General features: G+C 40.3%; 1 protein-coding gene across 1 annotated transcript in view; it reads left to right on the top strand.

The window, feature by feature from the left end:
• The first annotated feature begins 880 nt into the window (after positions 1-880).
• LOC116603942 overlaps positions 881-12,310 on the top strand; it is a 56,778-nt gene continuing 45,348 nt past the window's right edge. The window contains exons 1-9 of the mRNA XM_048720034.1: positions 881-2,067; positions 2,385-2,424; positions 6,073-6,359; positions 6,901-7,069; positions 8,459-8,887; positions 9,826-9,988; positions 10,359-10,522; positions 10,970-11,246; positions 11,888-11,958. Of these exons, the coding sequence (XP_048575991.1) occupies positions 1,933-2,067; positions 2,385-2,424; positions 6,073-6,359; positions 6,901-7,069; positions 8,459-8,887; positions 9,826-9,988; positions 10,359-10,522; positions 10,970-11,246; positions 11,888-11,958 (1,735 nt within the window). The 5' untranslated portion in view covers positions 881-1,932. The remainder of the gene's footprint in view (positions 2,068-2,384; positions 2,425-6,072; positions 6,360-6,900; positions 7,070-8,458; positions 8,888-9,825; positions 9,989-10,358; positions 10,523-10,969; positions 11,247-11,887; positions 11,959-12,310) is intronic.

Genomic DNA, 12,310 nt, shown 5'->3' with positions numbered 1-12,310 from the left:
CGGGGTAAAATCCCGATATTCGTATTCAGTTGGCAGCTTCCCATTTTACGGATCTCTAAGAACACGTATAGAGTAAAAGATAATTCGCTGTGGAATGTAATTCCCAGGGGCTCGTGCAAACACAGCTGCTTATATCACGGGTGTCGGTAAAACGAGGAATTTTCTGGAATGCGGGGTGGTGAGTCGGATTCCGGAGCGGAGCATTGTGAAGATTTGGCTGAAATAAACTCATTACAAAATATTCTTATTCTATAGATTGGAAAAGTATTTTTCAGGTAGAACGGTTACTCTCCTCACATACTACTCCCTTTCCAGGAAAGTATATTTTTTAGTATTAAACGCTGGGCAGCCATGTTTGCTGTTCTCGCCATCAATCCTGTTTGCACTTCGTCTCCCTCGAAGCATTTCTGGACTCGTCACGCTAGCGGCGTTTAATTACTGGAGCTGGGCTTGTTAAAATAAAAACATTAACACACTAGGACTTTTCTTGAAGGAATTCGTTATTGCAAAAACACACCTCACTTGTTGGGTTGCTGGATGCTACGTGGCTTAACAATTACACAAACACAAAAGCTCTAAGCTTGCTAAAGGACTCGTGATCTCTACAGCGCAAGGCTTAACAATTACACAAACACAAAAGCTCTAAGCTTGCTAAAGGACTCGTGATCTCTATTAAAGCCGCATTGTCATCAGTTTACTTTCGGTCGATTACGTAACAATATTTTTAACGAAAAACGCGAAAAATATTTCAAAATATTGAAAGCAGTGTGTCTATTGGAAGTTTCTTTGAGGATGTGATTGATAATTTAACAGGCGGATGGCCTGTTAAATATCTCGGATTCTAATAGATTCTTTTGTCTTTTAACGGTTGAGGTTTCCGTCGGACCTCCGAAAGTAAACTGGTGACAATGCGGCTTTAATTGACAATGATTCCAAGCAGGTGCGGTTCGATCCTGGTGGAACTTGACACTTCGAAGCCCTCAGTCTATAACTTATGTATATGTACAAAATGTACCAAGAAGTACAAAATTTCTATGATATGCTAGATAAGCACAGTCTGATTCACACTCCCCCTGCTTAATAGCATGCTATTCAGGCGTTTTACCCGGTGTTTTATAGCGAACAACCAGCCTCGTGCTCTGAATCCAAGATGGCGGCCACGAATCGCTCGAGGCTGGTTGTTCGCTATAAAACACCGGGTAAAACGCTGCATTGCAGGCTACTTGCTTAAATTAAAGGTCACATGTGAATACTAATTTTTTTTAATTCCTTATGACTGAGAAGTCAAGTGTCAAAACCAAGCAATTCACATGCGATTTTCTCCATTCTTTGTATTTTCTCCAGAAAGAATAACGAATAACGACACTTGAAATGTAAAGCATTCCGCCTATTACTAATGTATTTGTTAGATATTTAAGCGAGAGAAGCATTGGTCGTTTTTTAAAGGAGTGAACAATTGCAATTTTGGTGTTATTTTTTTTTTCTTCAAAGAATAAAGGCCATTTTTTGTAACGAGCAAAGCCTACAGCCGAAAAAAAAATTCCCTTCCCTTTCCTCGGACACCTAAATTGTCTGTCCCTTTGCCGTTTAAAAATGTCGGCCGTCCACCTGTATATTATTAACAAAAATTGTTTACTTGATTGAAGTGCGATACAAGATTAAAACTTGAGTGTATCTTATTTTCTCGCTTGTATTAACCGATGGAAATGAATGCTTTGTGAGGCTCGACACTCGGCGGGAGTATAAAATGGGGGAGTGATTGGCCTAGAAAACATTCAATTAAAATTTTATCAAACCAAAAGTTACTCAAACTTTATGGACAGAGATGTAAACAGAATACGTAGGGAACACCTGTGTCTAGCTGGCCAATCAGTCTTCCCATATTTATTCCATTTAATCTGATTAAAAGTTTAGTTATTTATTAGAGGATTTATGGCAGTGGCCCAGCCATCTTTTAAATGTCGCAAGACTAAAGCCCAGAGAAGATGCCTAAAATCTTCCATTAGAATGTCCGTGCCATTCAGAATCTGTTTGCTTTTTACGTTCATCCTTGGAAATCTCCTCAAGGTGCGTACGGCTAAATATATTGATTTTCGTATTTGATCCCAATTATTTAAAATATCCATACTCAACCCTTGCACTCTCTGTTTATTTATTTATTTTTTCGTTCCCCTGCATTTTTTTAAGAGAACTAACGAGAAATCCCTGTTTTGTTTTCGGATGTTTTTTTTACACCTAGAGTTCTTGTTAGATCAAATATTTTAAAAACAACTGCTTGAAAAATCTCAAAATAATGCGAAAGTGCCTGAAAGAGTGTCTGAAAAATATTCTGGCGTTAGATTTTGGTTCGAATGTTCTCAATTTAATTTCTCTTTTCTCTCCAGGCGACTAGCCTAGAGTGCCCCGCACAACAAGAGATCTCTGGTAAGTCAAGGTTTTTAAAAGTCTTCAACTAACACTAACTTTCTCGACTTTACTAGTAATAGCTTATTGATTACCTTATAAAAGTCTGTAAGATGCCACTAAGAATTGCCTTATTGTATGTGTATAAATAGCATGGAGTTATTAATTTAAGTTTAGAAGTCGATGGCTAAGTATTTCTATTCTTTATCGGCGATAATGGCCGAAGAAACAAGATTGCAAATGGAATTTCATACGTCCTTGCTATTGTTTAGTGATTCCAGCTGTGCTAATTATTGTAAACAAACGGTTATCATACATCAAAAGTGAGGTTTTAAAATTCATTGTTTCTTTAAGATGACTGTAAGAAAGTTGAATTCCATTCTTATGAATATTCACATAGCTTTCAGATACAAGAATTCAGCCTTTTATACCCTACCCATGAACCACCGCGGGCTACGACACATTGGTTCTCGGGTGCAACCTTATTCAAAATAGGTGTATTAGCATAACTCCAATTTCAGAGGAATAACCTCAATCAGGAATTCGTCTTCTGATATTAAGTTTTCATGGCACGTGCAGAATTGTTGTTTTTTATAGTTTTTTTTATACTTATGTTCCTTTGGGCTTCTAGCATTCTCATATTAGTGAGGCTCAAAAAATTATATTTGTAAATATTTACACTACATTCTTATCAAGTATATTACAGTACATTCTAGATATAAAGTATTTTTTCTAGTTGGTTGTTTGGTCTTAGCTCTAAATGACTAGCATCCCCAAATGTAGTTTTAAAGGATAAAAGTAAGGCTATAGAAAAGTTAATGACAATGTCTCAATCTAGATTTTTCGGAAGCCAACACCTACCACAATTCAATGTCCAAATTTTTTTTATAATAACATTGACTACGAAGTTGCTTGTTTAATAGCTGCTATAAAATGAAAATACTCTAGCCAGTCAATTTTATGTTTTCAACAATTTTGGTCCGGGTGCAAACTAAATGACGAAATCTATAAAAACAGCCATCGTAAAAAATAAAGTTTTAATCGCAAATATTGTTTCGGATAGAAAAGCTATACGTAATTCAAATAAAAATATTCTTGTTCATGTTCCTGTGAAAATTCTAATGGCTTTAAGATACCATGCCCGTAGCCAGGATTTTGAGCGGGGGGGGGGGGACATCTTCTTTTAGGTAGCCCGCGTAGCTTGAAGTGGTACTCAATTTTCCTTCATTAGAGCGGACCTTCCAGTCCAGTGGGGTGGTTCTTCCGAACCCGTGGCTACGGGCCTGGATAGCAGGACTCATTTAATGCAGGGGTATCATACATGATTTTTTTGGTGCAACCTTATTTGGAATAGGTGGTATGTTATGTAAAGTCAAGAGAGCATAAGATAAGAGAGGGACACTGTGGTATTACCCGCGCGCCATGTCGATTCCGAATCTGGCTATTTTTAGTAACCATCACCCCATCACTGCGCGTGAGCATTTTTACTCACCCTATCCCCCGCGCTTTGGCATATTCATCTTGTTGTTTGCCGCTGTTTTGTGACTTGAAACCGAAAAAAAAAAACCTATTTGCACAAATACCATCGAAATATTCATTCCAGCATCAAAGATACAGGCACTTGCGGTTTATTAGGGGAATGTAGTACTTCGAGGATTGCAAGATTTCGAAAACGTTAAAAAAAAGAGACTTCATTCAAAATCAAGAGCGGAAAACCTCGTGTTTCAAACACCGCTTCCGCTATAACTTGCTGCTTCTTCGTGGTTTTTCAACTTTCATTATCTTCCTAATGGTCAAACGAAGTCTGTAAGTTAGACATTAGATATGCTATTGATTTTTGTGAATATTCCGGTGAATTGAGAAGGAATCCAAGAAAATACATCTCATAAAACCATCCTTGTAGCGAGGGAATGCATTTTTGTGATGATCAAAGCCAGCAAGCTGAAGTATCTGAGCTTTTGTAATAGAAAGAAAATAAAGAAGGAGATGTTACTGTACTTCTTTGATGTCATTATTATAATATGTTATATTATTATGTTGTTATTATACAAGCTGGAGTCGGGATTTGAATCAAACGCGGTATCACAGCCATTTTATCGCTCGTCGGTTCTTTCTTTCTTCTTCACTTGACTTCGCCGCTCAGACAAACAAAACAGTCAAACTATTCAGGAATTTAGCTTTCTGTGAATATTTTTTCCAATCTTGCTTACTTAAGACAGACTTGTTTTCTTCTTCCGAGTTATTTTACATGATCTCTTTTCATTCCTATCGAGTTGGCAAAACAACAACACGCAACCCGCGGGGGAGTAGGACAAAATAAAAGGAGCAAATCCTCACGCGGAGTGGTGGGGTGGTGGTTACTAAAAATAGCCGGATTCGGAATCGACATGGCGCGCGGGTAATACCAAAGTATCCCTCTCTTATCTTATGCTCTCTTAGTAAAATCCATTGGAGTATGTTTGCAAATTCAAAATTTGTTGATTTCCCAACATAGCTTTTAATTGCAATTTCAAATAATATTATTATATGGCTACGATAGTACGCGCGCTGTGATTGGCTAATTTGTAGTCGTGAAATTCCCGTGAAATTGCCCGTCTCTGAGGGCATTACGGAATTCCGTATTGCCCTACGAAAAATTTTTCCACTTTAAAACTGCAAAACGAGCGACAGCGAACATTCGAGTAGCGAATTTTAACACCCAGAAGAAGCAGAAAAGTTTAATCAGCGGGCCGTCTTTTTCCGTATTCGGAGCGGGACATTTTGTGAGCTTTTTTTGTGTTGCTTTGTTCGGTTGCACGAATTTCGTTAAAACAAAATCGACCAAAAAACCAAAGCCACCAAAAAAAATCAAGAAACAAACAGTTCTTAAAGTTGATAATGTGAGAGGACGAGCACTTTGAGTCGGAATTTTATTATCCTTAAGAGATTGAAGAGGAAATTTTTGACACAAAGAAAAACAATAAGATCACGAGCCGCCACCGATAGCCAAAAAATAAAAAGTTATTTATATCGGATAAACAAACAAATGGATAAATAACAAGGGTTGTAAAGACCCAGAAAAGTCTCTTTAAGATAAGTACTACCTGTTATTTGTGAATGCAATATTTCCATCAAATCAAAACGCCGCACAAAGCGATTGGCCTTTTCATTTTAACTTACTTCAGAAGTTTTTTTCTCTACATACCGTGGATTTTTCGAACTAAACAGTCCATTCATGCCGTAAAGACTGACAACTCAGCTTTCTTTGTTATTGTTTGGATCAACTTCACCTATGATAAAACCTGTAGCTTCCAAGAGTCGTCCAATTACTACCGATTACTTGTTGTTGAATCTTTTCACTCATTTACATTTTTGATTTGGCAGCGCGCGAGTGTTTTTGTTTTCCCGCCTTTTTGAAATCGATCGATAAACTAATTGATATTCGCGCGAAAGCGAAAGTTGATTTGTTTTCTTGTCATTTTTATTTTAAAAAGCCATATAATAAACAACTTACTAACCTCGACCGTTCGGTCATACCGGATAATATCAAACCTCGGCTTTGGCGCATCGACCTCGCAAAGCCTCGGTCGATACGCCAAAGCCTCAGTTTGATATTTCCCGGCATGACCTCACTCTCGGTTAGTAAGTAGTTAATATTGGCTAAAGGAATGACTGATTAACATATCCTAGAAACACTCGGATGTGCCAATACGGATGTTGCTGCCTCGAACAATGGTGCCCAGTGCACCGCCACCGACTCCGCCGCAGGGAACCCATGTGTTGATGCACTCGCCACCGGTGCTGCAGAATATAAGACCGGTACAGCCACGATAGGCTCGGTATTCACACTGACCCTGAAGCGGCGATATTTCATCAATTCTATTCAGATCCGACAGGCGTCAGACCTGTCTGCGCAGATTCAGGAAATAGAAATAATCTTCAACGGCGTCGGGGGAGTTCCGGGCAGAAATGAATACGTGAGTTATAACAAGTTAATGACGATGTGTCATCATACTTGTGTTTTAAAAAAATACTGGTTCTACTTCAATTGTTGTGGGTGAAAGCTTTCTACCGAGTTGGGTTAAGGCTCCCTCTCAATGCCGAGTGATTTAAAGAATCCGCTATTTCAAGACGGTAACCAAGATAACGTATCAGACTTCATTCGTAGAATGTTATTGTGTTAAGTTTTCTTTTAAATGAGCCATTATATTTAGCTATATTTGCAATTGTAAACAGGCGAGATATCCCGATATGTTGATATCCCTATTATGACACTATTTCTCATTATTGGCATTTTTCGTTTTAGGGATGTGATTCAAAAACAGATCCTAATCCCCTCCCCCAAGAGGAGTTCCGACAACCTCGTTTAAATATACTGTTTTTATGTATTGTTTTCTTTTACTAGTTGTAATCGGCCGCGTAAGTGAATAATTTTAGTTATGTAAACAGTGGAACTTAACACTAACTGCTGGGCTGATTATTTTGATTTTCAATCGATGTTTCACTGTTCGTTCTCAGATAAACCTGACAAAAAATACAGCAACTCCAACATTAACCGAGAAGTTCACGTTCGCGCCCCGTGACGTCATCAGCGTAACACTTAAGCCCCTCTCCATCTACGATGCTTCTCCCATATTTGGGCATGGCTACGCCCACATATCGCTCTTTCACGACAATTGCCAATCAGGTACAACAAAGTTGAATGTTATTGATTATCTTCGTATGGATTCGGCCTTTGAAAACGATGGGTGATTACAATATGAGAGAGTGGCACATAGCTCAGTGGTACGGGCTTCGTCTCTCGAGCAAGAGAACCAAGGATCAAACCAAGGCCAGGTCAGCTTGGGATTTTTTTTTTCAGGTGTAAAAAACCTTGCTCGGCAAGCGAGCTAAATTGCTCTGTGCCAGGATGCCACGGAAATAACGACGGCAGTTGTTTTTGACATTCTCTCCCTACCAGGAAAATGGTTTCCACATATTACCACATATTATTGTGCTCTTTTACATTTTGGATCATTTGGAAGGCTGTGGATTTTCAAATTAGGAGAGTTTCTCCATTTTTCTTTTGGTATGGCCCCTTTACATATTTTCTATCAAGTAAAAGCCGATTTTATGACCCCTACATGTTTTTTATCAAGTAAAAGCCGGCTATATGACCCCTACATGTTTTCTATCAAGTAAAAGCCGACTGTTTGACCCCTGTTCTCTATCAAGTAAAAGCCGACTATGTGACCCCTGTTCTGTATCAAGTAAAAGCCGACTGTTTGACCCCTGTTCTCTATCAAGTAAAAGCCGACTGTTTGACCCCTGTTCTGTATCAAGTAAAAGGCGACTGTTTGACCCCTGTTCTCTATCAAGTAAAAGCCGGCTATATGACCCCTACATGTTTTCTATCAAGTAAAAGCCGATTGTATGACCCCTACATGTTTTTTTATCAAGTAAAAGCCGGCTATATGACCCCTACATGTTTTCTATCAAGTAAAAGCCGACTGTTTGACTCCTGTTCTCTATCAAGTAAAAGCCGGCTATATGACCCCTACATGTTTTCTATCAAGTAAAAGCCGACTGTTTGACCCCTGTTCTCTATCAAGTAAAAGCCGGCTATATGACCCCTACATGTTTTCTATCAAGGAAAAGCCGGCTATATGACCCCTACATGTTTTCTATCAAGGAAAAGCCGGCTATATGACCCCTACATGTTTTTCTATCAAGTAAAAGCCAGCTATATGACCCCTACATGTTTTCTATCAAAGGAAAAGCCGGCTATATGACCCCTACATGTTTTCTATCAAGGAAAAGCCGGCTATATGACCCCTACATGTTTTTCTATCAACTAAAAGCCGGCTATATGACCCCTACATGTTTTCTATCAAGTAAAAGCCGACTGTTTGACCCCTGTTCTCTATCAAGTAAAAGCCGGCTATATGACCCCTACAAGTTTTCTATCAAGTTAAAGCCGACTATATGACCCCTACATGTTTTTCTATCAAGTAAAAGCCGGCTATATGACCCCTACATGTTTTTCTATCAAGTAAAAGCCGGCTATATGACCCTCTACATGTTCTCTGTCCATCAGGAGGACTTTGCGGCCAAGTAAACACTCGCGCCAATAACATATCAGCCTTCTTTGGCACCTATAGTGACAGAGGCGTGTCAGTCAAGATGACGACAGTCAGTGAGATGCAGTTGGTCTTGTCAAGCGGCCCTTCCTTGGCTCACAGCCACTACCGTCTCACGCTTGGAGCAAACACGAACACGAAGATCACGCTGGATCGTGTGGACGCCGCGGGAACCGTTACATCACTTGCGACCAACGACACGCAGTTTCTTGAAACAGGGCAGACAAACTTTTGGCTTGAGTTTCAAGGCACTGCTGTTGTGTTAGGTAAAGGCACCAATACACTTTTCCGTCACGACGATGCGGCTCAAGCAGTTGAAGTGCTCTACGTAGCGTTTTATAACAATGCTTCTTCAGCTGTGAGCTTGGTCTTGTGTTATGCTGCGGGTGAGTGGCTGTCGCTATTTTGTTTCCATTTCCATCGGGTGATTTTGAAAAGCTTTATGCCTAGTACACACTAGCAACATAACAACATAACGACATGGGCGCGCGCACTATGCTTAGCCCGACATAACGACATGGACATCATGACATAAAAGAAAAAGCATGTTTTTTTCTCTTATGTCGTTATGTCTATGTCGTTATGTCGAAGATAAGAGGGCGCGCGCCCATGTCGTTATGTCGATATGTCGCTAGTGTGCACTAGGCCTTATTGACCGAAATCGGTCAATAAAATATTTAAAACTTAAATATATGAAACTTTTTAAATTGCTTTTGTTTAAAATTACTATTTCGAGATGAGCGACTACTTTGAAAACTGAATATTTTTATTCGGTTTTTTTTCGTATGAGTATTCCGATATTTTGACTATGGAAAGGTGGTGTTACACGGGATAACATGCAGCAAAAACTTTTCGCGACACATTATATCGTGTCCATTATGGCATGCTCCCAAACAAAAGTTACACGGAATAACTTTCCAGATTTGCGTCATTCTGTTTTTTTTTTTAAGCGGGTTCAAAAACACGCAACATGTCGAGTAAAGTGATGTATAGAAAGTTGTGTTGCGCGATGTTACACGGTCAGAAACATTCTACGATAAACGTGTATCGCGAAATGTTTTTATTGCGTGTTATCCCGTGTAACACCACCGTTAAAAGGGTTAAAGCGGCTTGGTACCAGTTTACTTCCGCAAGGGTCGACAGAAACCTCAAAAGAAAACTTCAAATAGACACACTGCCCTTACAAAAAATATTTTCGCGTTTTCCATTAAAAATAATCGAGGATTGTTACGTAATCGACCGGAAGTAAACTGGTGACATTGCTGAGTGATAATTCCATTTTTTGTATATATCTATCTAACATTGCAACCCCATTTCTTTTCAGCCAAATGCTTCGAAGACGCCTCTCACTTCTGGCCCCTGGACAAGCTGGTAACAACAGACCACGTGACGCAGACGGCCTATAGACTTGCTGACGGAATGGAGCTGAAGGAGGGACCTGTAATGGGTGGTGCTTCGCGAGCCATGGCACTAGATCTGACCAATGGGTAAGTCGCACGTGTCAAAGTCACCTATTTTTGTCGAACTTGTCACATTTTACCGTGTCACATGACACTAAACAATCGGTAAATCGCTCGTGTCAAACTCACCTGTTTTTGTCACACTCTTCACGCTTCTTGCCATGTCACATCACTAGATTCAACCAATAGGTAAGTCGCACGTGTCGAACTCGCCTGTTTTAGTCACGCTCGTCACGCTTCTTACCATGTCACATGACACTAGATCCAACCAATCGTTAAGTCGCACGTGTCGAACTCACGCTACTCCTTTAATTATATTTTTTAACAAGCAGAACCGTCGGGAAAACATCATGGTTAATTGTAACGTCTCATTGCTTTTAATTTCCCTTCACCTCAGTGCGGTAGTACTTGGTGACTTCCAGTCGAGCTGCGTTACTGATGTCGAGCTCTGCACGAACGGCATCACGGTATCCCTGTGGTACAACATTCCCGATCCATTTGCATCCGGCGCTTACATCATACTGTCCACGCTCATGCAGTACTCAAGTACGATTGCACCAGGTGCGTAACATTTAGTTTTTGCAGGATTTTTAAGCAGGGCCGTAGCAGGAGGTGGGGCACTGGGGGCACGACGGAAATGACCAGTAGGGGCGTGGCTGTGCCCCCAATGTTTTCTGGATGTTTCTGTATCGCCCCCCTCCCCCCCCCCCCCCCCAATCATTTGAAGCCTGCTACGGCTATGTTAAGTAGAGCACTAGGCGGCCCCGCTTGATTGCATTTTCGTCAATCTATCGGCTACATCGCGTTGTGGGTTGCCTGTGTTATGAGGCTACAAATGCACACGCCAACCATTTGGCGCAAATGACAATCGAATTTGCCGTTTTATGTATATGATGTACTCCTACTAACCAACTAGCCCGACTTCACGCTCAACTGAGCGTCTAGTTGTTGGATGCATTCATCGCACAAGTGTGATAAAGGTCGTTTACTTCTTCATTTTCCCTCTAGGGTATCGTATCACCGTGTTATCCACCAACCAACTCCAAGCCAAGATCTTCGACGGCAATACTGTGTGGTCAGCGTCTGCATCCGTCTCCATAGCAACCTGGCATCACGTTGCCATCGTGTTGCACCCGCTGGATGGCATGACGCTGATGATTGACATGTTCAGACAGTACATTGGTACTGCATCCGCAGGAGTGCGTGACGCTAAGACAATAACAAACGTTGTCATGGGAACTGACAATAGTTTGACAGGGACCCCTGCCAAGGCAATCGTGAGCAGGTGGGATCAAGGAGGGCTCTCAACCTCCTTGTTATAATTCAGACATTTTATGAGAGAAAAAATAGCGGAGGGGTGAGAAGGTATCCACCTGTACTCAACTGTCACATAGTCCCTAAGAAGGCTCTGGTAGGATCAACAAGGGCTTTAAACCTCCTTGTTATAATTCAGACATTTTATTAGAGAAAAATAAAGGAGGAGGAATGAGAAGGTATCCACTGTACTCAACTGTCACATAGTCCCTAAGAAGGCTCTGGTAGGATCAAGAAGGGCTCTTAGCCTTTTTGTTATAATTCAGGCATTTTATGAAAAAGGGCGTCAACCATGACGAGGGTTTCTCAGCGGCTTTCAAATTATTATATATTATATATTGGCGACCAACCAGAATCTTAGCGTACTGCGCAGTCACGTGATCAGCAGAAAACACAGTCCTATAAATATCGTCGTAGCCTGTGCGCGATAGTATATAAAAAAATATTTCGTTTTTTCCTTAAACAAGGTGAAACTATTTACCTCATGCTCTATCGTGGGGGGTATGGGGCGAAACGATGTTACCGCTGTACTCAACTGTCACATAGTCACTATGAAGGTTGTTTTGTTAAACTTGTATAGACTATATAGATATTGGGATGCTTTATCAACAGTGTTGTTATCTGGGAGAGAGGTCTTTCTGTCGATGAAATTCAACAAAGAGTTATTTGCTCAACATTTACCGGTGAGCGATTCTAATTATTACTGTTTCTGATCGGGATTGTGTCTATGATCAGATTCCCCCATGAATTCCCATGTTTCTACACTTGTCCCGTGTTTTGTATTATGACTGTTTCTGATTGGGATTGTGTCTATGATCAGATTCCCCCATGAATTTCGATGTTGGTACACTTTTTACGTGTTTTGTATTATGACTGTTTCTGATTGGGATTGTGTCTATGATCAGATTCCCCCAAGAATTTCGATGTTGGTACACTTTTTACGTGTTTTGTATTATGACTGTTTCTAGTCGGGATTGTGTCTATGATCAAATTCCCCATGAATTTTAATTTTTTTACACTTGTCGCGTGTTTTGT

The sequence above is a fragment of the Nematostella vectensis genome, chromosome 12, assembly GCF_932526225.1.
Source record: "Nematostella vectensis chromosome 12, jaNemVect1.1, whole genome shotgun sequence".
NCBI classification, from domain to species: Eukaryota; Metazoa; Cnidaria; class Anthozoa; order Actiniaria; family Edwardsiidae; genus Nematostella; species Nematostella vectensis.
This window is presented reverse-complemented; position numbering and strand designations above follow the sequence as displayed.